A 25,941-nucleotide genomic window follows, 5' to 3' on the forward strand; every position below is an offset into this window, starting at 1 on the left:
GTAATAAATACTAACTCATACTAGCACAGTTCCATGTTTCCAATAGTTACTAAATAATTGAATCCATATCTTTAAACTAATAAAAAGCTTAGAGCGCAAATATTGAATAGTTACAAGTATCTAGAACTCATAAGTTCAGTTACTCAGTGTTGGCTATAAGCTAGGATTTTGGTTGTATGTCATGTATTACGTATACAATTTTTCCAATGGCAGTTTGCTAGGAATGGTCACTTACGTGTGTTCTATCACCATACAGCTGTTCTAGAAATTATACAAACCACCATACACATCACATACCAAACAAGAAACAGTTACACACCGTACTCTGAAAGCACAAAACGCATGGTAATCGCACACAGAACTAGAAAGTCTGTTGAAAAGGATATCACAAGATAAATAAGACATTTTCAACAAAACGCAAGGTTACCCTTTGGTTGAAACAGTTATGTTGTTACCAACCTTAGAGGTTTTCTTTTTCAGAAAAAGGAAGGATTCTCTCTTCCACCAATTGTATGTTTTAGCTCATATAAACATATTTGTGACTACATATGTGTTGAAAGGCTGTCTATATTTCACCTTCATTTTTTTGTGGACTTTGTTAGCAACTATTTCTAAAACATCTCTTCACAAAACTCACAGTAATAGGAAAGCACATTAATGCAGCATAAATTCACCCACTGATACCAAGGAAGCCTGTCAGACAGCTTCACTTTGGCAGCCCTAGGGGGATAATAAAGAGGCTATGCCTTTGTTGCTTCTCTTTAAAATGTCATCCTGAGGATCCAACAAGGAAAATAACACTGAAAGATAGTCTTCATTTAAAATATACATCACTATAAGATAAAAAATACACACACTTTATCCGATTCTACAACCTGTGCAAATATATGATCTTTGTGATCAAATCTTATAGCAACCCATCCAGGTTCTTTTGAACAGTCTGCTCTTCCTTATCACTGTTTGGTTGCTCCAGAGGTTTATAATTGTTTTGGTATTCTTGAAGGATTGTAACGACATCATGGTGTCCAAAGTGCATAGCTTCGTCTATCGGAGTATTATTCCATCTGTAAGAGGAAACATTGTGTTATCTTTCCATTGCCTAACATTTGCCAATAGCCTGTTGTTCACTGACATAGTCTACAACGGATCTTATTAGGTAAACCCTAACAGGTGAAGGGAGGAACACTGAGTGGGTATGTTTATGTTGGAATTGCGCCCAGGAGTAAATTGTGCACGGGTTAAATACATCCATATAAACCAGGTTACACTTGTGTGTATGTAATTAAGCTAGACTATTACACAAGCAGAAATATCTGTTCACAGTTGCTGCTTTTCCATTTGAGTTTTTAGTTTTGTATAGAGTAAGGGAGGGTTATAACCCCTGTCATTTTTGTTGTTGTTGCCATCTGTGTCCCATTGAGGAGATTTCCCTTAACTTCCTGTGTGATAGCCACAACAGGAAGGGAGGGGAAATCCCCCAAAATTGACAGAAATTCCTGGTGGGCAATAGGGTCATCAGAACTAGTGTCCCTATTAAAAGAGTTCCCATCTACTTCTGTTCTGATGACAACCCAAAATTTGGGATTTTCTTTCGTTTTCAGTGATAACAGGACAAAGAGCAGGTGAATCTCCCTAATGGAGACACAGACAGTAATAAAAACCTGACAGGGGTCTAATCCCTCTCCACTCTGTCCAAAACGGAAAAATGAAATTTGGCTTTAGTTTCACTTCAAATAAATGGGCATACTATTCAATCACAATATGATGACACCACAATAAATCTTTTTATTTTTTACTGTACATCTCAAAAATGCAGTTGTATGGGCTGAATACTGTGCCTACATGCACTTTGTGTGCCGCTGTCACAATAGTAAGCACACAGCAGGAAATTCATCCCTCCAGGCTGTTTAGCATGGATGGGGGAACAATAAAATATAACGGTGTACACCCTATTTAAGAACTGTTAAAACATTCTTCAGACTGCATTGGCAACAAACACATTTTCCCACTGGGTATAACAGGTTTTTCAAGGGCTAGTACTGGCTTAAGATGCATACCGAATGTAATATATGCAAAATTATTGTTGCTTCTCGGAGGTATGCTTTATGATATTAGTGCAGTGTAACCAACTTTTACATGATATCAGGTCCTGATCAGGTGCGGATCTGCAGACGTGGTGCTACTGATGCAGTGCGTTTTTGCGCGTTTTTGATGCGTTCCAGTTAAAAAAATATTTTTTTTTGCTGGAGTGGGGCTGTCAGTATGTTAGCTGCAGTGCAGTGCGTTTTTGACGCGTTTTGCGTTTCCGGTCCGTTTCCTGACCGGACAAAATGTGACATGCAGTATTTTTTCTGTCGTAACCTGAACGCGTACGTGAGAACTATAGCCCATAAAACACATACGGATACATTGGGATGCATTTTTAGTGCAGGAGCGTACGGATCAGGTCAGCACAGAAAACGGACGTCGTGTGAACAGGCCCTTAAACTGTGTTACTAAAAACTGATGCCCTTATCTCCTATCGTAATTCTAGTATTCTATCTAATTGTGTCTCCTGAAAAAAAGGACGTACTGTATACTGTAATAACGAATCCCAAAACACTGCACAAAATAAATCCAGAAAAGTTACATTCCTATGTGCTGCTCCACAACACCTAATGCAATCAAAATATAATAATCAGAAATAAGGCAAAGCTACCAATTAGAATACAACTCTCTCTTGAGGTGGAGCGCTTGCTATCCATACTCGTAAAGGTGATTTGTTGTTGCGCGTTCAGCTGATGCGCGCATTAATAGTCTTACATATATGTTCAGCTAATAGTAGTTTTGCTATACAGTTTTTCTATTTTGAAATAAATTGTATCATACTATGGATTATTTTATTTGAATGTATCTACATTACTGATTGATACATGGTGGAATATATGAAGATGAATAAATGTAGTATCATAAAATTGGATTGGAACTAAAGAGATGTGCTGGAGGAAACACAAAGAAGACTTTTCATAACAAATATAAGCAATGCTATCTTTAACACACCTGTCTTTTGGAAAAGGGTTAACTTTGCAAGCGTCCAGGAGAAAGCGCACAACTTCAACATGACCTGTAATCAATAATAACAATAAATCTATCGCAAAATTCCTACAATCATGTCTAAAGTCACGTCTGCAATATTTATACAAGCTTATTTACATGAATATCAAAGTGTCTAGTACAAGGTCAGCACTATCTATGTTCTTTTTTTTTTTTATTAACCTTTTATTATTGTTATTATTAGGGATGCACCGATAGCGATACTAGTATCAGTAGCGGTGCCAATACGGAGTATTTGGGGGAGTACCCGTACTAGTCCAAATGCTCCAATACCTTGCCCAATACCGGAACTTCTGGTCAGAGGGAGATTTCCTCTAACTGGCTGTGCTGCGAAGAAAGATGGAGCCAGCTTCCCGGCCAATCAGGAAACCAGGTGGCGGGTAATGACTCGCCAACCAGCTTCCTGATTGGCCAGGAAGTCGGCTCCATACTGTTTGGCCGGCTCCATGCTGATTGGCCGGGGAAGCCAGCTTCCCAGCCAATCAGCATGGAGCCGGCTTCCTGGCTCCAATCAGCAGCCAATCAGCATGGAGTTGGCCAAACAGCATGGAGACGTCTTCCTGGCCAATCAGGAAGCCAGGAAGCGTGTAATGATCCCCCACCCGGCTTTCTGATTGGCCGGGAAGTCGGCTCCATGCTGATTGGTTTGTGAAGCCGGCTTCCTGGCCAATCAACATCAAGGCGGCCAAACAGACGGCTCCATTCTGATTGGCTGGGAAGACGGCTTCCTGGCCAATCAGCACTGAGCCAGCCAAACAGCATGGAGCTGGCTTAAGGGGCAATCAGGAAGCCTGATTGCCCAGGAAGCCGGCTCTATGCTAGCGGAAGTACTGGTATGGGTACTCGGTATTATCGAGTAACGAAATATAAACATCGGTACTCGTACTCGATACCGAAAAATCCGTATCGGTGCATCCCTAATTATTATACAGGATTTATATATTGCCAACAGTTTGCGAGGCACTTTACAAAATATGTGGACAGGACAATTACAATACCATACAAAAAGATTAGAAGGACCCTGACGCAAGAGCTTACAATCTACAAGGAGGGCCAAGTGATACAGAAGTTAATAGCTGTAAGGGATGAGCTGATTGAAGGAGTAGATCTACCGTTTTCAGGAGGAGGTGGAATAGGCTTCCCTGAAGAGGTGAGTTTTCAGGGATTACCTGAAGGCAGGCAGAGTAGGAGATAGCTGGATAGGTTATGGCAGGCAGTTCCAGAGGATAGGAGAGGCTCTGGAGAAGTCCTGGAGGTGAGCATGGTAGTAGGTGATGAGGGAGTCGGGACAGCAGGAAGTCTTTGGAGGAGCAAATAGGATGGTTAGAGTGATATTCTGAGATGAGGTTGGAGAAGTAGCTGGGGGCAGAGTTGTGGATGGCTTTGTATGTTGTTGTATATTGGAAGTCAGTGGAGGGATTGGCAGAGGGGAGGTGGCCACTGAGCAGTTGGTGAGCTGGATGAGTCTGGCAGCAGCATTCATGATAAAATGAAGGGGGCATAGCCTGTGTGTAGGCCAATTAGAAGGGAGTTGGACTAGTCAAGGCGAGATATGACAAGACCTTGTGTTGAGGGAATGATAATTGTGTTATTGATCTCAATGGAGAAGTCAGGGGAAGGGACACGGGGGGGAGGAAATATAATAAGCTCAGTTTTTGAAAGATTAAGTTTAAGAAAGTGGTGCGACATCCACTTGGATATGTCAGTTGGTAAATTAGTTATGCATGATGAGAATGAGGGGGTGATAGTATAGCGATAGACCTAAGTGTCATGGGCATAGAGATGGTATTGGAAGCTGTGGGAGGTTATCAGCTGACCAGTGGCGTAACAATCACCATAGCGACCCAGGCGGCCACTATGGGGCCCGGGGCACATTGGGGCCCGGCCAGATGCCATGCGGGCTGCCTGGGTCGCTATAGGATCCTCTGCTGGTGGCATTCACTGGCGGCTGAAGACGAATACGACGCTGTTCAGATCAATGACAGTAATCTGTGCAGCAGCGTGTTCCTCTCCACAGAGTCAATGAGAGCCAGCAGCGGCAGTGGAGGAGGCGGGGCCCGTGGTCGGCAGCAGGGGAGGATGCGGGGCCTGGTGACGAAGAAGGAGGCGGGCCTGGCTACGGAGGAGGCGGGGCACATGAGCTACCATGGAGGAAGAGGAGGCGGACAGGAAAGGAGTGCGACCAGCCCACCTGAGGGTGACCCTGCAGAGCCTACCATAGAGAGTCTATGGTGAGCTCTGCAAGTTCACCCTCAGGTGTGATCTCGAGTGGGCTCTGCAAAGGGTATAACTAGAAATCACGGGGCCCCATACAAAATTTTGCTATGGGGCCCTTTGATTTCTAGTTACGCCCCAGCAGCTGACCAAGGGAGGATGTGTAGATAGAGAGTAGAAGGGGCCCTAGGACAGAGCCCTGGGGGACCCCTACTGAGAGAGGTGCGCTAAATTAGGCAGTTAAAGTATTGCAAAATTACAAAGGATCAGAATATAGAAAAAGGAATGAGATTGTGGATAATAAATATGCATTGCCTACGGATCCAAGTTTTTTTTTTTTATAAAAGTGTATCTGAAAAGGCAGACTGGTCTTGCACAATGAAAATCAAAGAATTAGGTCTAGCATTTGTAATGGGAACAAGTGTGCAGAGGTTTAATCTCAGACAACATTCCCAGGCCCAGAAAAAATCTGACTGTCCACAGATCCGTGGATTGGGTGAGCAGAAGTATAGTAATGTGCATTACACTTTCCTCAGTGACCTGAATAGGTATCTTCAGATGTAAACTTTATGAGCTATCAAGCTTCCACTCGGAGCATACCATCGTGCAGCTAGCAACAATTAGTTGACACTGGAGATTTCTAAGGGGGATTTCCTCAACAACCAGCCGGCTGCAGATTAACAGTAGACACATTTCAGATCTAGATGTTTGCTACAGAAGATTCCTTGATCAAAGACACACAAGTAAGTATAATGCACATGATAATACTAATCTCACCATACAAATGACTGAAAAGGTGAAAGCACATACCTTCTGCTGCTGCTACATGCAATGCTGTGCGAGAATCATAATCACGTTGCTCCATATCCATTGCTGACAAAGCAAATCTAGAATATACAAACATAAAAAAAGAATGGTAACATGTTGAAATGAAATGCATAGAAAGGTAGTGACAAATATTATTAGGGTTTTAAAAGGTGAATGTCAAGCGTATATTAAAACAAAACCATAAATACAATTAGGTATTCATTCAAATATCTACAATTATTTTAAATGCAACTAGTACAAAGGACCTGGATTTGGCTTGGTATCATCGTCTTGTAATCCCCTGTACAGCAGCACTCACTGGGAGATGGAAGGACAACAGTAGGGCCCAATCAGATGTGCTTCATGTACATGTGCTGACAGGGAACATTCTGACAGGAGGAGAGAGAAAAGAAGTAGAGGGATGAGGTCATCAGTCTGGTGCTAATCCTTCACCATCCAATCCCAGGCTGGGGGACAGGGAGCTGACCAGACTAAATTGCTTCAACAGCTGTAGAGAAATGTCTGGTCACCAACCTGTCTCTGGCTGCAGTGTGTAAATATCATGTCTGAATGTAGAGAAATAAAAATTAAAATAGATTGGCAGTTAAGAAATCTTCCATTTATCTACCTCAACTATGTATTTAGCTGCTTGCATAGAGTGTTTTCTTTATTTTCAAGCAGAAATGGGAAAGCCTGGTTAAATGCACCCCCTCACTTTGCTGCTAATTGGTAGAGGTCTTTACATAGTGGACCCCTGCTAATTAGTTGTTTAATCACAGCTACTAAGCAGTTGCAAGGTCACCTTCTCAGAGATGTCATGCAGTCCAGCCTATCATATATATACTGTGACCTTGTCAACATCCTATGCAGATCAGAACTAATATTTTATGTCGGTTTGCTTACATTGTAATACCTAAAGCACTCCTCATATAATAATGGTCTGCTGTTATTTTTACCACCTTTGACACTTCCAGCATTGTCGAAGGCTCTCTGTGCCAGAAGGACTCTTCTGCTAATTCTTCCCAGCCCTGAAGTCACCTTTGCTTGGTGCAACAGCCGGGGAAGGCCCACATGATTTTCAAGATCTTTGCACATCACATGAGATTTTCTTGGCCGCTATCAGGCATACATATGACAGATGACATTAAGGTTGGAGAGGGGGAACCTCAGTTATTGCATCCTGGGCACATTACCATGATACCTTCTTTTAAATATATATTCAAAACTAGATTAAACCAAACATTATCAACCTCTGTCAGCTACAGTTGCTAAATGAAGGCAGGAGCCCATTTACAAACACTTCTTTTAACCTTCCCTCTCCACATCCCTTCAGCCTGGGCGTGGTGACTGCACTGACGATGAGCCCATGTACAGACCTAGGCAGGTCTGCCATACGGGTCCAGCTCTCACCAATTCTGGCTAGGATTGGGCTTTATACTATAAACCATGGCTTCCTAAACTTTTAAACAAAAGGGACAGTTCTCTGTTCATCAGGCTGTATGAAGGTTGGACTGTGGACAGTAGGGGTAAAAATGCCCTGGCATTGGTCAGTGGGACTAAAAAATGCTCTGGTGTCAGAGGCCGGTAGCCCTATAATTGGTGGTCAATAGGAGGAATGTAGCCGCATCATTGGTGGTGGCGTACCTTGTAGGCTCCATGTCCCACACGTCTCCTCATTGCGACGTTGTGGCCTGGAGAATACAGGCACCATTTGGCATGGACAATAGTGCCTGTATTAAACTCTCAGATGCTGGAATGATGTCCTACTCTTCAATTAGCAGTCTCCAACTGTAGGCTTGCAGTGAGAACGCCCTTCATACAGGGCCTTCTCATTGCAGGGGCCGGTGTTTACACCCAAGAGCCATAGTTTGGGGACTATGGTTATAAACTGATACTTACACAATGGTGTGGGGACAATGTGGTGCTTGCAATATAGCTTACATAAAAAAGAAATCCAAATACAAAGAATACCAAAATCACACATAAAATGGCAAAGGTTTTATATTATTATTTATATTAACTACGCCCAAAACGTATATCTTAGTATATGGTTCAGTATATAGTTAGAATGGTTGCTAGCAAGTTAACTCACATGTTGGCTTCTTTTTTCTAAGGGATAACAATAGCAAGATGTCTCAGCAGTAGCTCAAGTCTGAGCCTCACCCTCAAGTCCAAAAAAATCAAGGCTGTTACACTCTTGCAGCTGACTCTTCAGAAGACTTTGGGTTTTGTGGTAAGAGGGCGCAGACACAAGCTTCTGCTTAGAAATCTTATCCCTGGAGGACATATAACAAAAAGGTGAAGGATTCATTAAACAGATGGCCTCTCAAAACAGAAATATCAATTTTTCATGTTGTGATCTATTTTATTTCTGCTATATCTATATTTAAGATAGAATAATTACCTTCGAAGGGCAGAAACATCTCCAGTATATGCAGCAAATAGAAGATTTATCACAGATTTTACCTACAAGGAAAAAAGAACTAACATTTTACAGCAATCCTGCTGATGAATGGAGAGATATAATGCAGTTAATGAAGATCTGTCATTTTCAGAATAATAGTCGTGTACACAGAGCATATACAGTATACCATGTAAGTGGCTATCACAGCAGCGGGACTTACAAACCATGCCTACTTTATTCTAATGCAGTGAGAGTCGGAGGCTTGCTTGTTTGACGACATAAAAACTGAACAATTTCAGCTTCACTGTGACTGGCATCTCAGATTCTGAACAGTTCTGTACCCAATTCGCAATGAAGGTGCCCACATATTATAATCCAATCATAACTACAAGAAATAAAACCACATGTGGGCATTTTCTGATCATTTTAAATCAAATTTCTTGAGGTCATACCAAAAAATCAGGCATAGGTTTGAAATGTTTTAAGTTGCTTTCAATGGGGAACATGCTGTGCAAAATCAAACTAACTTTTCTTTATTTGATCATTTACAACCTACTTCCAAATAACTGATGTGTGTGTAGCCAGCTGAAAGTAAAACTTTTTTTTATTTTGGAAAGAGTAAGGCCCCTTTCAGAGAGGCTTAACAAACGACAGGTGGATCTGATTGGTAAACTTGTAAGTTTCGTCCCGAAATGAAATTCGGATGAATATCGGCATATTTGGACATTCGGATGCATCCGAATTTCCAAAATGACAGAAACAACGAATCCACATGTATCCAAATTTTAAAAATTAAAATTCAGATGCATTCAAAAATGTTTCTGAATGTTCTTCGGAATGAACTGATGTTGTTACATGTTAATTTGAAAACAAAACAAATCAGCATAGAGTCCCCCCTTCCCAATTCATACCAGACCCTTTAGGTCCGGTAGGAATTTTAGGGGGGACCCCAAACACCAAAAAAACAAACAAAAAAAAAGCGTGGGAAAAGTCCTTTATTAAAAAAAAAAAAACACCCAAAAAGGTTTATAGCTGTGATCCACGTTAATCACTGGGTCCAGCGAGGTAGATCCACGTCAATCACGATGGCTGGCCCTAATATATAATATAAAATAATGCCCGATCCGGACAAACTCTCGATACTAATGACAGCTCTGCTCCCGAATGTCAAAAAAGGGGCAGAGTGAGTCATGATGTCAAGGGACCTAATCCGCCCCTTTATTTATTTTGCCGTGACGGCTCTTGTCCCCTAATCAAATGTAATCAAAGGGGCGGATCAAGTTTCATGACATCATGACTCACTCTGCCCCTTTGTTTCCATTTGGGAGAAGAGTTGTCATATGTGCCGAAAGCTGTTGGGTTCAGATGTGGCGGGGGGCAGCGGAGATTTTTTCTTTCGGCAAGTCAGCGGCCATCATCCATCATGACTGACGAGGATCTACATCACTGGACGACATGATTGACATCGATAGACATTTCTTGGTTGGAATAAAGGACTTGTCAAAAGCTGTGTTGATTTTTTTAAATAAAGGACTTTGTAGTACAGTGTGGTGTGTTTATTTACTATTTTACTGTCATTTGGTGAATGAGTAGGTTTAACAACTACCCTTTACTCATTCATGGGGGGGGGGGGGCACATTCAGATAAGCCCCCCTGCCCACAGACCCCCACAACCACCGAGTCAAGTTTGTGGGGAAGAGAGCCCTTGACCTCACCAACATGTTGAGGGCATGCGGCCTGCTCTGCCAGGTTGCTGCTTGGATCAAGGGTCTGGTAAGGAATTTTAGGGGGGGACCCCACGCACTTAATTTTTTTTATTTTTACATTTAAAAGCAACTTAACTCCATCCAAATAGATTATAATAGATCCGAATGTTCGTTCGTAATTATCATTTAAAAATTTGGAAAGATCCGAATCTGAATAACGAAACAAATTGACTTTCAGACCTGAATCCCGAAAAGCAGAATAATGAAAAATCCAAAACAAAATGAATTTTTGGCTGGCTTACATGTCTACTGATCAAAAGACCTATGTTAGTCTATGGGCTCTGGCCAGGTCTGGAAAAACAAACAGATCAGAGTTCTGTTTCGCTGGACCTGATTGTGCCAGATTGGAGGTAATCTGATGTAAATGGACACAAGTCTGTTTACATCTGATGCCCCATAGACCAACATGGGTTCAGTAATTTCAGTTTTTTCCTCCATCGCAAAACTTTAAGGACACAGATGTCACAACAGTCACATTCATTCCGATTAGCAGGGAATCCGTGCAGAGGCCTAAGGGAGGGGGGGTTATAACTTCTTTCAATTTTTTTGCCATCTGTGACCCATTTGGGAAATTACTCTCCCATTGTGAACTGAGAGGAAATCCCTCCAAGATGACCGGTTGTCCTTGAAGGCCATGAGAACTGGTGTTCCATTTGGAAGATTTCCCGTCTATTCCTGTGACACCTCAAATGTAGGATTTTCTTTCACTTTCACACTCGATAATAAAGGCCACCAGGACAAATAGAGATGAAAAAAATCTCCCTAACGCGGACACAGACAGTAATAGGAACCTGACAGGGGTTTTAATCCCTCCCTACTTTATACATAATTTACATTAAGGGTCCATTCACACTATTATGCTGCACTACAATACACTACTGCAATGCATAATAACACACAAAACACAATGTGGTGCATTGGGGTACCATGCACCTAGGCAGCACAGCACATGGCACGTGTTTTAGCACACCGAAAAGCAAGCTGTCTGCTGAAATGTGCATCGAAGTGCGTTTGCAGCCCATTTAAAATGAGTGGGCTGCCTCCCGAGTCCATACAGTATTCTTCAATGAGAAACTGTCTGCAAAATTATCAGGCTCAACTGGAAAATGTCATAAGGTTTGGGGTCCATGGCTACCGCGATATCTGCCACCCGACTTTGACCATCAATTATTGGTTCTGTAGCACTCAGTAGTGATCAAGGTGTGAGTGGTGGAGTTTCCTGAACTCCTGGCACACACTTTCTTCTTCTTCCCTCCTCTTCTTCTATTTTTTCCTGTCTTTTCTATATTCCTGTCTTCTCACTCCCTTCTCATTTTTCTCCCCACCTTTCTTTTTTCCTTTTTTGCAATTGAGTTACATCTATTTTGTTACAATAAAACCTAAAATGTTTTTTGGCCTATATTTTGGATACCATGTGATGCAGCAATTTATAAACTGAGTGGCCAGATTATTATGACCACCCCATCAGTACTTCGTTGGGCCACGAGATATTGAAAGGTGATGCGAGGAATCTGAAAAACCCTGGTAACGTTGCAACCCTGGTAGTTCCGCCACTGCCTACAAGGCATTATGATGTCACATGTGGGGCATTTCTTGTACTGACTGTGCCTCCTGTAACTCCTCTTCTTCAGAAGGCAGGCTCTGTGAAATGGGTGACACTGCAGTGCATATTCACAGGGCAGAGTGAAGATGTGTTACTGTGTGCCGCCCCAATGGGGCATACAAGTTATTTAGATAGAAGTTTTATATAGATTGTTTTCTCTATACCTTTTCCTATGGACGTTTTGTATATCTAGTTCACATGTTGCCATCTAGTGGCCTTTCGTGATATTGCACCTGTTTTTCCTGTATTCCTTTCCTGATATATGACACATTTCCTTTGTGTGTAATGCCCCACCCTTCTTCCTGAGTGCAGTACTTCCTGTGTCATGGCCACAGCAAGCAGGCCACATGTAACAGGGACACGTGTATTCTGCCCAGTACGCTAGGAAATGCATCATCTTTTGACCACATAATACTGAAAACCATCCATCTGCTGTATCCTGTTGTCTGATGTGCAGAATAAAGCAATCTTTGTGGATGAAACGGTATTGGTGAGTTCAGCTATCTGACAATGAATGTCCTCAGTGATTGAATCTACTTATACAGGCCAGGCATAGAGGTCTCAACAAGGGATAAATCGCTATCACAACAATCGGAGTCAGAATACACTGAATTAAACAAAGTAAATTTACAAACTTCAATATCGTTCTGACTAATACAAGTAGATTAGAAATAATTAAATTCAATGTGGAAATGAATATATGAGTTGTAATTTTGACCATAGATATACTGTATTTTAATATACAGCAAATGAATGATATAACACCCACCAATGTTCTACTCAAATGAGTGAATTTACTAGGCACATATAAGTGATAATGACCTTTATCACAAGCTCCGCACCTGGTGTCATGTGATTATTTTTGCGCAAATTGGTCTGCTTTATATGCAGGACTATTTTTTTCAATGTACAGATCACAAAAAAGAGAAAGAAGAGAAGTTTTCATGTTTCCTGAATAATAGGGAGCCTTCTGAATTCTTTCAATATATCCCTCTCCCCCTAAAGTCCACTAGCTGAATTAGGAGGGAAACAATATAAAGGCAAAGGTTATCCTAATTTGTATACTTTCAGTCTTGGTGCTGTGCCATCTAATCCTGCTGCCCTAGGCATTGGCTCTCAAGTGTCATCAAAAATTAAATAAATACAGACCTAACATTGAACTATTCTAGAGCTAATATTTCAATAATACTTCAAGTGACACTAGACTCAGGAGTTAAATATAAAAATTGCATTCAAGTACCTTAACTAGTAAAAAAAATGTATCTTATTTGTGTATCACTCAGATATAGATCCTCAAATCATCTCTGAATTCATGCTGACACTGGCCTTCCTTCTGGAGAGTGACTACTTTTGTTCCCCATGGACCCTGGTGCTGTAAACAGGCACCGCGATTCACAGGTAGGCGTCCGTAGTCTGACTTTGCTGGGGACCTTGGCAGCCTTCCTGTGAACCGTCGGTATCAGCGCTTACTACAGGAGCATTTTCACAGGTACGAGTGAAAACGCCCAGTATCTGCATCAATATTGATACCAGTATCGGTGCATCCTCAGTCAGTATATCCAAAGTGTTCTGTCCTCCTCTCTGCTGCCGGCTGCTGAGACAAAGTGGAGGCAAAGACGAGGGGGGTGCCACAACTGCAGGAGAGGTGCCACATGAAATGGCCTGGCAAGTCGGATGCGGCCTGTGGGCCTTATGTTTGGCACATGTGAGCTAGGGGATATAGTGAAACATATAATGGGGGGTTTCTCAAATTTGACTGCACAGGTGGAATCACACCAAGCTGTGGAATGCTTTACTGCATCAGGAAGAAATGGCAAAAACATTAAGGGCTGATTCACACTTTAGTGAGCCATTATGGTGCATTAAGATGGACTACGGCATGCGTTACTGTGCATTAGTTTAAGACAGCCAACTAGTTATGAATGGGCTGCCATCACACCACAACAGATAAAAAAAATGTACATGACCCCTTTTTAGAAAGGCAGTCCACCACAACACATGGTATGTTCATTATGATGTGCTGTGTTGTGCGTTGCACTGTACTCATATTTATTGAAAGCTTAGAAGTAATATTTTAATCCAGATTCAGCAGACTACACCTGGGGGTCAGGAAGGATTTATTTACCCTTCAGTGTTGCCAAAATTAGTAACAATAGTTCACACAGATGCAATGATCACCACCTCCATCATTGCAATGCTCATGTTGACAAGCAGAACCGCCTGGCAAATGCAACATGCTGTATATTTTTTGCTGCACCATAGTAATGTATACAGCACTGTTCAAATGCAGTGCTGACATTGCATCAGACGATCAGGGGTGGTAAACCTGCAGATCAACCACCTGGTTTTACTGCCACCCATGTAAACAATGCCCTAATGAATTTTGTTCTGCCTACCTGTGGCCCAAACTGCAGGAGTAACAAGCTGAACTTGATGGGCATCAGTCTGTTTGTCAACCTTAATAACTACAGAAGTGAGCAAACTTGTTTGTACACTCCAACGAAAAAAACATCCACAATTTCTTCCAAAACATCTTGAAACTGGACAAATAAAATTGCATCCATCATTGTTTATTTCATATCAAATAAAAATCAGACTTTGCTTTTGGTTCAACAGAAAATGTTAAATAATAAAATAAGTATAATTGGCATGGACAAAAATGATGAAACCATTAACCTAATATTTTGCTGAACAACTTTTAGAGGCAATCACTGCAAACAAGTGATTTCTGTAGCTCATGTTTAGCACAGTGCTCCAGCTTTCTCAGGATTTAAAGGAGAACTATGAGATGAGTGCTTTTCACTCACCTCATAGTTCTAGCCGACCTGTGAAAATGAGACTGTCGCAGGTTGGCTTAGTAGATCGGGAGGTCGCTCACCTCTCTATCCTGTCACGCTCTCTGCCATGACAGCGGAGGGGCTGGATTCCCCGCTCCGATCCGCCAGCGCTGACTGGCGGAACGGACGGGGGAGGGGGCGGGTACAGCTGGCTCTGCCTCTAGATAGGCAGAGCCAGCTGTCAGTCACGCAGCTGGGCGGATTCAGACATAATTGTGGGGATCCGCTTCAGCTACGGCGTCTCAGTATACCGCGAGCAGCAGCTCGCGGTAAACTGCGGCGTCTCAGTATACCGCGAGCTACCTCGTGGTATACTGAGCCTAGGGTGACGGGAGGATGCTAGTTTGTGTCCTCCCGTTACCCTAAGGAGAACTATGGGGAAAAGCCTTAACCCCATAGTTCTCCTTTAAGGGTGCCTTCTCCAGGCTGCATGTTCAGCTCTTCCCAAAGACATTCAATAGGATTCAGAGGAGGGCTCACAAAAGGCAGCTTCAGAGGTGCCTTTAGTTGTGTGTTTTGGGTCATTATCTGTTGGAGGACCCATGAACTGTGACTGAGATTTCTGAGAAAGGGCAGTATGTTTTGCTGCAGAGTTCCTCAATAGTCTTAGGATTTCATTGTGCACTGCAGATTTGAGGCACCCCGTGCACCTCCGTGTTTCACAGTCGGTATAGTGTTCTTTTCTTTGATAATCAGTTTTTTTAACCGTGATCATAGAGCTGATAGGACTTGCCAAAAAGCTCCAGTTTTGTCTCATCTGTCCCAGAAGCATTGCAGCTTGTCAATATGCATTTTGCCAAATTCCAGTCTGGCTTTTTTATGTTTTTCTTTCAACAGTAGAGTATTCCTTTGAAACCACTGCTGCTCAAAAAGCAACGGATGGTGCTATCAGCACTGAAGTAACTTGACCTTGGAGTTCAGCTTGTAGCTCTTTGGAAGTTTTTCTTGGCTCTTCATCTACCATTCTGATAAGTCTGGGGTCCATTTTCCTTTTGCAATCATGTCCAGTAAGGTTAGCTACACTCCCATGGACCATAATCTTCTTAATATTTGCAACTGTAGTCACAGGATCATAAAGCTGCATGGACAGAGTCTTATCGTTTTTACCTTTGACATGCTGGCCTAGAATATTCTTTCTGATCTTCGCAGACAACTCTCTCCTTTACTTTCTCTGGCACACGTTCAGTAAGGTGCATGTGATGATACCAAACAGCAGAGTGACTACTTTTTCTCCATTTCAATAGTCTGACTGATTACAAGATTGAACACGTGTGATACTAAGTACAGGAAACAGTTTGAAATTTCATTATGATCCAGTTATTTATAATCTTTTTTTGGGGTAGCAACAAATCTATCCAGGCCATTTTAGAATATCTTTGTATAATAGGCAATAACTTACCTCTTTTCACACTTTCTTTGTTTTACTCTATGACATAACACAGCCATGCGGGTACACTGTTGCGGAAGTCAATTGATGATGAACCATGTCAGGCAGAGAACGCTGATGTAATTTCCGGTAATACCTACGAAGAGATTTTGGTGGCTCTTCAGCTCATTGTAATCTGTACAGCACACCCATATATGAGTGCAATTTTAATTAATGTTTTTGAATTTTAACAACAAAACTTTTACACTAAGGAGTTTTCTGTCCTTTTTTAAATGTGAATATTGGTACAACCTGGGGGTTGGAGGAACAGAAGAGAAGTGCCAGTTATCCTGAGGAGCCAGGTTTGGTGTGGAAACCAATTTAGTTGATAACACATGTACAAACCTACAAGATCTGTCACACAAAGTCTGGTGAGTTTGCTATAAGAACGGGGAGCATGGAGGTAAAGTGCAGCACTGGTTGGAACGGGAAGAGTGTTAGCTAATTAAGAGAATTTTCTTCACATACTGTATGTGATGTGAGATGCAGTTATTCGTTATGTTATTGTGATTTATTAAGTATTTTCATTAAGGGTTTTCACTTATTTATCAATAATAGCGCTGGAACACTGGTATATACTTAAATATCATTATTTGGTAATTGATTTATACAGCACCTGGTCTAATTAGCACAGATTTCAATTTTTATGTGTGTCAGTGCAGTGACAGGGTGGCAAAGAGTGCGCACTAGTGCAGAGTGAAAAAGTATGTGTGCACTGACGGGCAGCAGTGTTGTGGTGAAGAAATGCATGTCAATACAGTGGCGGAGAGTGGAGTGTGCGTCTGTGTCGTGATGGAGAGTAAAAAAGTGTGCATTGTTCCATTGGTAAAGAGTGAAGAAGTACGTGTTGGTGCACTGAGGGAGTGTGAAGAATTGCACATCGGTGCAGGTGCGCTGAGCAGGGTTGTAGGCATCAGTGCAGTTGCGCTGAGCAGGGTTGTAGGCATCAGTGCAATGGCATCAAGCAGGGTCATGGTGGGTGCATTTTCCATGTTTGTTTTTAAGCTAAAAGTGATGCACAGCTCGTCAGAAGACACTTATCCCACCAAACTCATTCACGGACACTTGCCATTTCTTTTTCGCCAACTTAATCTGTGAAATGGCTTTATTTCATTGTTTGATGATTTTTTGGAGTCTGAGGAATAATGGTGGTCAGTCAGATTCTGATGTTTTATGTTGATTAATGAAATAATAGAACTGAAGCGGGCAGGATGAATATTGTACAGCATTGACCTTCTACAGATACATTTACAACTTCTAGGAGTACATGAATACATAAATTTAAGTAGAACTTCAGATATTTTTTCCATTATGGATAGAATGGCAAAGGGTTAAAACCTTGGTCAGGTTTTTAACAATCCATCTTACAATATGCATACCTTTTGCTATTTTCCCTGCCATCATGGTGTATGATGATTCCGTGAGCATGGCTGTGATGAAACTACTACAAGCCATTTAAAGGTTGTCCTCTGTATGTTTTGTCTAGTACTACCTTGGATAAGGATACAATTTCACATTTTTAAAGAATAATTCTCAGCATTGAGATAGAAAACAAACCAGAGTAATTTCTCAGTCTTTTTACAGTGGGGAAACTCCCCCCCCCCCCCATACAATAATTCAGCTCTCAGGGATCCTGCTAAAAATAATGTTATCGGTACATTAGTGTGATCAGTAAATTGTACATACAGTAATGAATCTGGCATACCTAGAGTATCTGACCCCAGAGCGGATCATTTTACAACACCTCCTGCTTTATGCAACAAAATAGTTTCCAATAATAACCATGAAATGAAACAATAATAATAATGGCCAAAAAATAAACAGACTGTGAAAAGTTAGTGTCCTCTTACACAAGTGGTCAGTGTAGTGCCCTCATATTGGCAGTCAGTGAAGAAGTGTTCCTATACATTGGTGGTCACTAGGAGGAAGTGAACATTGTCCCCCCCATTGCATTAATGGTCAGTGTAGGCTGGAGATCAATCCAGCACTACAAGGAAGCCCTAGCAACCTCTGAAGGAATTCTAGTTGAGAAAGGCTGACATAAACTGGATATTTTAAAAAGGACAATGAGCTCTCCCAACTAATCATAAAGGCATTTGAATTATTTATTCCATATACAGCTGTACCTAATTTTCATGAGCCAGAAACGCAAACTAAACATTCACTTAATTAAATTAAATACAATAAAGTGATCAAGAGAATGAAGTGATACAGCCAAAGTGCAACCACTAAGAAATAATATAAGAAAACAAAAAAGAAACCATACTATGAACCTTACCAAAGAGAAAAATCAATGATAGAAATAATTGTTTGTGAATCATCCCCTGGGATAGAGCAAACCAGACAGGTGAGAGGCCGATGGAGCACAATGATAGGAACTTTAATAAACCTGACGCAATCACTGAATATGTCCTATATTATTATAATTTCTCTTTAGAACTTTCTTAATATGCCTTTTGTGGCATCACTTCATTGTCTTTATATCGCTTCATTGTGCTTGACTCTGATCTTGTTACCTGTAAATAGATCTATATTTATCGTTACTGTAAATTTACCACATAGGATCCCACTGAGGCTATTACACTAGCTTAGATGAAGGAAAGCCCATGCTAGAGGCATGATGGGATTTTTAGTTTCAGCTGGAGTGTCTAGGTTGCTTTTCCATGCCTAATTTTTCTGTGACTATTTTATACTGTCCTTTATTTAACCACTTTATTTAACCCAGCAGGTTCACGTAAATGTAAGTCCTCCGTTGCAAGTGGCTATACGAAGAACATGGCGGCTGCTGCTGCAGCCGTGTTCTTGGCACCGTTTTAAACAGCAGGTGATTGCTGTTTAAATACAAGCAATCCGGCGTTTGTACAGGCGCCGGATCGCTTGTTAGCCCCCTATGCAATAAATCTGAGTGTAAAAAAAAATTCATTGTAAAAATTAAAAGTAACAAAGAAAATTAAAAATGCAAAAAAAAAGTTTTTAAAGTCCCCCGCCCCCCCTAGTTACCCAATGTGACTCCATCTCTTATATGTTACCAAAAACTGGCCAGTATATTCTGTTTCTGTGCACTAAATTACATTTGTGCATTTTATCCTAAAAATACTTGTTTGATAAAAATTTGCGCAAATACCATGCGACATAAAAAATTGCAACTAGCATCTTTTTATTCTACAGGGCCTCTGCTTTCAGAACATATATAATTGTTTGGGGGGCCTGGAACTGTTTTTTAGCCCACAATTCAGATTTGTAATCATGTGTGTACAAATGTAAGAGATTGCTCTGGGCAGCAAGTGGTTAAGAGACAGGGAACTCATAAGAGGAATAATGGGCTTAGATAGGATTCTAATAAGGAAACAGAGTTTTTTTTTTTAAACTGCTGGCTATGAAAGATTATTTATTTTATTAGAACAGTAGAAGTCAATGTCTGGGGTAATTGACTTAAAGCAAAGGATCTGCTTGTGGGAAGGGAACAATAACCCCCATCCATACGGTTTAATGTAGATGGGGGAATCGAGCAGGCTAAACAAGACAAAACTCGTCAGTGTATGGGCAGCTTAATTCTTTCCCATCTGACATCTTAGCGATTTCTTTCTTTTATGAAGGTTGATTGGAGTTACTTTATGAACATAGTAATGCAAGAATATGTATTACTTGTTTAGCACATAATGGGATATCTAGTTTGTAATCGATGCCGTTTTTTAATTTAGAGTGTCTGTGAATAACTGCTTCATGGTGTTCATACTATATGACCAAAAATATTCTGTAATAGATATGACCTGTTGCACTTGTGGTACTATGGCGTAGTCCTCTTTGCCATTTCTCCACATTAGAAATTCAAGAATATTCGACTTCAAATACTATAACTATGTAGCAATACTTCTCCCTCCCCCCAACTGGTCCAGCCTTCACCAGACTTACCTTGCCGGACTCCTGCAGTACCTACCTTGTCTCGGTGGCCAAGGGGCGAGACTAAGTGGAGAGGGTCCTCTCCCACACAGCAGAATGTGCTGCCTGGCGATGCCTGCAGCACATTCTGCTCGAGAGGTGACCGATCACCTGTACAGCCTCTCCATCCCCGCCCATACATGTCCCGCTTATACTGCTGCGGGTGGCAGTGCAGCGGGGAAGAAGCGGCACCATCGGGGGAGGGGGGGGCCTCTTCTTCCTCTCTGGACCCCCCCCTTTCCCCAACAGGCGGAATGCCAGGGCCCAGTCGCAATTGCGACCGCTGCAACCCTGGTAGTCTTGCCAGTGTTCATATTCCTTGTTTCAACCACAAATTGTTTATTTTACTTACCAAATATACATGACCTATCGCTGCAGGCTTTAAAATCAATACCACATCATAGATGTTTGCAACCCTAGTTCTTATTTTTGGCAGCTTATAACAAAGCAAATTGATAAACGGTTTCAGGACTGGGTCTTTAAAAATTATCTCTGCTCTCTGTCTACATTAGCACAGGGTAATAAAATGTATGTATTTGATTTACATAATGCATAGATCTATTTTCTTTGCAATTTTATTTTAAGGAGAAAAACTCTTAGCTAGCATAAAAAAAATTAGAACAGTAGGCTCAATACTAGGATACATTCGCTGATGGCTGTTATAAATAATGATTCCCAGAGAAATGCACCGACTAGAGTCGCGCATAAAATATAGGAAAATAGGTTACCAAAATAAAACCCAACTGTAGTCACTAATAAGACCTTTTTTTAAAACTTCTAGTAGAATTATTTTTATTTACATAAAGCTGCTCTGGCAATTTCTCCACCAATGTTTAACTTTAATTTTTACCTCATTTTGACCAAGGAGAAATGATCCAGGAAATCGTCTTTGAGTAAACTTTTGTTAACAGACACCGTGATCCAATTATATTGTGCACCATGCTGAACCAGACAAAATCCACTCAATGGAGTGAAAGAATCGGGAAGAAACATTGCAGTCATTCTTACCGCAAATTCATCTTTTCAACAAGCTTTATTTTTTGACATTTTTTTCCCTTATTCACATTGCAACTTTCTATTTCAAATTTTAAAGACTGATGAAACATTTCAAGAGAAATTATAAAAGAAAAAAAGTGGCACAACAATAAGGAATTATTTTACTGATCTACAGTATATAATAGGCTCCTCGGCCTGTACCCCCTTTTTGTTTACTGGTTTAGTAAACAAAATACCAAAACAGTGATTGCATTTGATAGGATGCAGTCCCTGTTCAACAGTTTAATAGCTGGATCCTTCAATTTTGAAATCGACTTTTGTTGAGCCAGGTGGTACCAACAGGGCCACCTATAGCTCAAATTTCAGCTGATTGAGCAGGAATAGGTTAAAATGTCAGCTTATATGGCTAGCATTAGGTTGGCCACAACATTTGAATTAACAATCTGAGTATATCAAGCTACTGTATCTTCAGAGAACCGTGCTGCTCTACTGAGCATATACGTTTGTCAACCAAGGTGGAAGGGGCCAAGAGAAGATTAGACACTTAAGGTTTGATTTACTAAAGGCAAATGTGTTGTTCACTTGGCAAGGAAATTTTGCCTTAGCTAAGTAAATGCAAAAAAAAAAAAAAACTATTTTTGATTGCACATGATTGGAAGATATGAGTCAGCAGAGGTTTACCTCATTCACTAGGCTTTCCCTTGCAAAGTGAATAGCCCATTTTCCATTAAAAGAGGACTATAGCCCAACCTTTTTTTGCCATAGTTCTCTTTAGGGTCACAGGAGGACATATACTGTGACCCAAAACTCAGCATATAGCAGGCTACTATACATTTCCCAAACTTTTAACAAGACAGGAAGTGTCTAACAGCAACACAAACAGAAGTAAAAATTCCTTTTTTTTTTAAAGCTAAAGTATATGTAAACCCCAACAATGAACTTTTCTTATTTAGTCAATTTTGGTCCATTAAACAAACCATTGGAAGTGTTTACTTTTATTGGTTCAATAAGTGAAAAATACACCCTGTTGATCTCAAAGATAAAACACAAGTCTCCTAAGGATAAAGGGATACAGTGGGATGGATGACACGACTCAGTCCACAAAATAGCTTACAGGGTTATTCACAAAAGGGTGAAGAGTTTGGAGAAGGCAGGAGAAGTGAACAATCTAGGCCAAAATAGCTGAACTGGAAAGTGAGCTGAATTAGAGAATTTTTCCAAATCAGCTATTTTGGCCTAGATTGTTCACTTCTCCTGCCTTCTCCAAACTCTTCACTCTTTTGTGAATAACCCTGTGTGTGTTGTCAGCCCACAACAGGGGTTAAAGTGTATGTCCACTTTTGCAGCAAAGTTGTGACAACACATATTTTATATATTTGTTACATATTTCACATAGCATAACATTCTTTTGTGCCGTTTGCACAATACTGCTCTATTCTGAAAGAAAAGTTGTTCTCTGTACAGAGTTTTGCTCTGCATGAGAGGCTTGGCAGATTAATGTTAACATAAATTTACCCTGTTTGTACTGTGCTGGCAGATCTCATTATCAGTTGTAAACTAGATATGAACAATGTCTGTCTAAGCAAAGGGTCAAAGCTCTAGAAGCATTGAATGTTGTCAGTCTGTCCCTAGTCTTTCTGAGGACAGCAAACGTTTTCTGTCACTTAGAAATTGAGAGAGAAGCTTGCAAATGCCACTACACAGACATATCTAAAAGGGTAAGACATATTTTTTTTAAATTATGCTGTGTGAATAGGAACACATACAAATACAGTGGGGGTTTCTCAAATTTGACTGCAAAAGTGAATACACACTTTAAGAGCGGAGTGCATTTCTGCAAGATCAACAGGTATTTTTCCGTACTTGCAAGGCATAAAACATGGGGAAATGTGCATGTATTCCATAGATGTGCCGCATATGATTTTCTTTGTTGCCTTGACATACACTTTAAGTAGAGGAATGCTAGAACTCATGACTATTTTTTCTGAACACTAGTTCAAGTGAAATGTTAAAATAAAAAGGAAAAAAATTGTAATGTATGCAGAATACGTGAAAATGTGGAAAAATTAATAATAATATGAGATCTCTTCTAAAAACAAAACAATTATTTGGAAGTAAGTTTATTTCACAATACAAAAACATGCTGGAAAATAAATGTGAAAAAACAAATAAATGTTAAAAATAAAAAGTAGAAATGTACAATACAGAACGTATATACACAGATATTGAAAAGCTTTTCAACATAAATGTACAAAGGAAACAGAGCTTTATAAGCAACTTGAATATCAAGACAAAATTCAAAAGATAAATCCAAAAACCATATACAAAGTATGTCCATATAAAATAACCATGAGCTACGATCTTTGGTATGATATCTCTTTGGTAAGCAGATATAACACTTTCCACCTTTTACAAAATATAGACCACGGTGTAGAACTATTCTCTCACATTCTACTGCAGGAAAAATCTAGTTAGGTGGCCTTTCAATCTGGCCCTGTGAGCATTATTACATAAAAGCATATGCCCTAGCTCCTTTTTTAAGAATAGCAATGTGGGCCCCTTCAGATTAGTGTCCTGGTGTAATGCGCTTGCTTGTTATTGTGACACATGGTAATGCACATTGTGTGCGGATGTTTAGTGGTGCCACTGATTGTGAATGGCACCACCAATGCACCTTTCTGGAACAACTGTGGTGTCCTTAAAGGAGAACTATGGGGTTAGGGCTTTTCCCCATAGACTGAAAAGCACTCACCTCATAGTTCTCTTTTAATGAAACACAGGTTAAGGTGCATGCACTGAAATGGAGCCAAGTGGTATGAATGAGGCCTAAATATGTTAGCTATAATGAGACAATGAGGCTTACATGGGGAGTTGTATGGGGTGGGCTGATGAATCTATCTTTAAAAAAAATCGAAAAGAAAAAAAAGAAAATATATATTATATATACTTATAATGTAAAACAAAAACAAAGCCAATTGCATTAAGAAAGCACACCTACTAGGTTAAATGAATTGACGGCATCACTTTCTATGCAGAGGATGTACAGCATACACTTAACAATGATGTGCATTCAAGTGGAAGAAAAAAAAAGCATTTTCCACTAGCTGGGTATTTTGCTTGTGTTGGCCTTTTGAAATGGTAACTCTACCTTTATAGAGTTTCTATGGCTAACACAATGACATTCTAAGCCAAAACAATGGATAATGTAACTTTTAACTGGTAACCATTACCTACTTTGCCCTAGAATTCTTCTACAGGATCTTAAAGTGTCCACTGTGCTCAGTCAAGAATGTTTATATTTCGCACTTACACTTTAATGAAAAAAAATACCCACACAGACGACTGCTTCCCTGAGAAACTGCTGACTGCAACCCGGAAAAAAACAACGACGGAGAGACACTATTTCCTCTAAACCACGAGTTTAATCCAAAAAACCCCCTACAAAATCCTCCCTCTACAACTGAGATTACAGGACTTCCATCTGGATATCTGGACTCGCAAAAGAGGGGAAGGAGACTACCAACTGTGAGTACGGCTGACTATAAAACAAGCTTTAAATAGTCTATCACAGGTCTCCCCCTCGAAGAAGAAAAAATATCTATTACTATGGGAGAAATTCATTGATATAGGGGAAGGTCTAGAGGACCCAGGAAATCAAGTGAAGGACTTTTTCCTCCTTAAAGAGATTTATAAAAAACACGGATATATGAAAGTCCATAACTACACCTTACTCATACAGGAATGTGTCCCCTTGCTCTATCCATGGTGAATTACAGAGACTTCCTATACTAATCACCAACTGATAGATAGTATCCATTAGACATCGGGATACCTATACAAGGAATTGCCCTACTTGATCTATTTTGTCTACACTCCAAATCATCGTTTGTCCAGGGGTTCAGCACTGATTATTATCAGGTGCTTCAATTGGGAGCATTCCCTCGTTTCTACAGGGATTAAGCTTGGTCGCAGTATGTGTGGGGCCCATAGTGTGTATGAATGAGTGTTTGAGTGTCACAAACAACGTTGTTTCTTTTATTGTGCAGTAAGAAGCGGAAGTGTTGTTGCAAAGAAATTGATGTTTTGTAAAACATAATAAAGCCTATATTTTTATAAGATTTAATGGTCTCGGTCTGTTTAAGCAACCACTTTCTGTGATCCTCACTTGGAACACTCCCCTATCTTTATGCTGGTCCACATTACAGAGTTGCATTGCAATGAGGTTAAAAAAAAGAAAAACACCTCCCCCACTTTTTTTTATTTTTCTTTCATCATTTAAAGAGCGGAAATGACTGCATGTGCATAGATGTGAACCAGTCAAAAACATAAAACATATAAATGGCACCTGAGTTGGTTTCAAATAGTGCAGGGTGTGGGAATCAGAAACACAATGAGCCTATCTTATACCTCGTGGCTGTTTATTTTAGATCTACCCATCTGTGGCTATCCTAAGGCTATGTTCACACTAATTGACAACAATTGCATGATATTTAGATGCGCTGCATTTTCATTTCAGCTGACAATGCACAAAAAGTACAGCTTGCTGGACTTTATTCCCCCAAGTCATTGCAAAGCAAATGTTTGGCTTGAAAGGGACCTACAGAAAAAATTGCTTCTTCTCCTGTTCATACAATTTTCTGTGCTTGAAAATGCAGCAACATATTAAGTGTGAATAAGCCCAACAAAAGTGTGGTAAACCTTCTTGGAAGGCTCCAAACAAAAAAGTGTGCCATAGAAGATGTTGGAGGGATTATATATCCCAGTTGTCCTGGAAATGCCTCTGAACCGCTGACTCCATTAGCAAGAGCTTAAGCCTGATGCCAATTACAGTAGGCTATTATAACTACAACTATAAG

At 40.5% G+C, this 25,941-nt stretch overlaps 1 protein-coding gene across 1 annotated transcript in view; it reads right to left on the reverse strand.

Moving 5' to 3' along the window:
* Window positions 1-213: 213 nt before the first annotated feature.
* Window positions 214-25,941, reverse strand: part of LOC108798857 (glutaminase kidney isoform, mitochondrial-like) — an 88,145-nt gene continuing 62,417 nt past the window's right edge. Inside the window, exons 15-18 of the mRNA XM_018570660.1 lie at window positions 8,519-8,580; window positions 6,118-6,194; window positions 3,040-3,103; window positions 214-1,064 (exon numbers count right to left, since the gene is read on the reverse strand). Of these exons, the coding sequence (XP_018426162.1) occupies window positions 908-1,064; window positions 3,040-3,103; window positions 6,118-6,194; window positions 8,519-8,580 (360 nt within the window). The 3' untranslated portion in view covers window positions 214-907. The remainder of the gene's footprint in view (window positions 1,065-3,039; window positions 3,104-6,117; window positions 6,195-8,518; window positions 8,581-25,941) is intronic.

This window comes from Nanorana parkeri, unplaced genomic scaffold (assembly GCF_000935625.1).
Source record: "Nanorana parkeri isolate BGI_ZX_2015 unplaced genomic scaffold, ASM93562v1 scaffold1569, whole genome shotgun sequence".
Lineage (NCBI taxonomy): Eukaryota > Metazoa > Chordata > Amphibia > Anura > Dicroglossidae > Nanorana > Nanorana parkeri.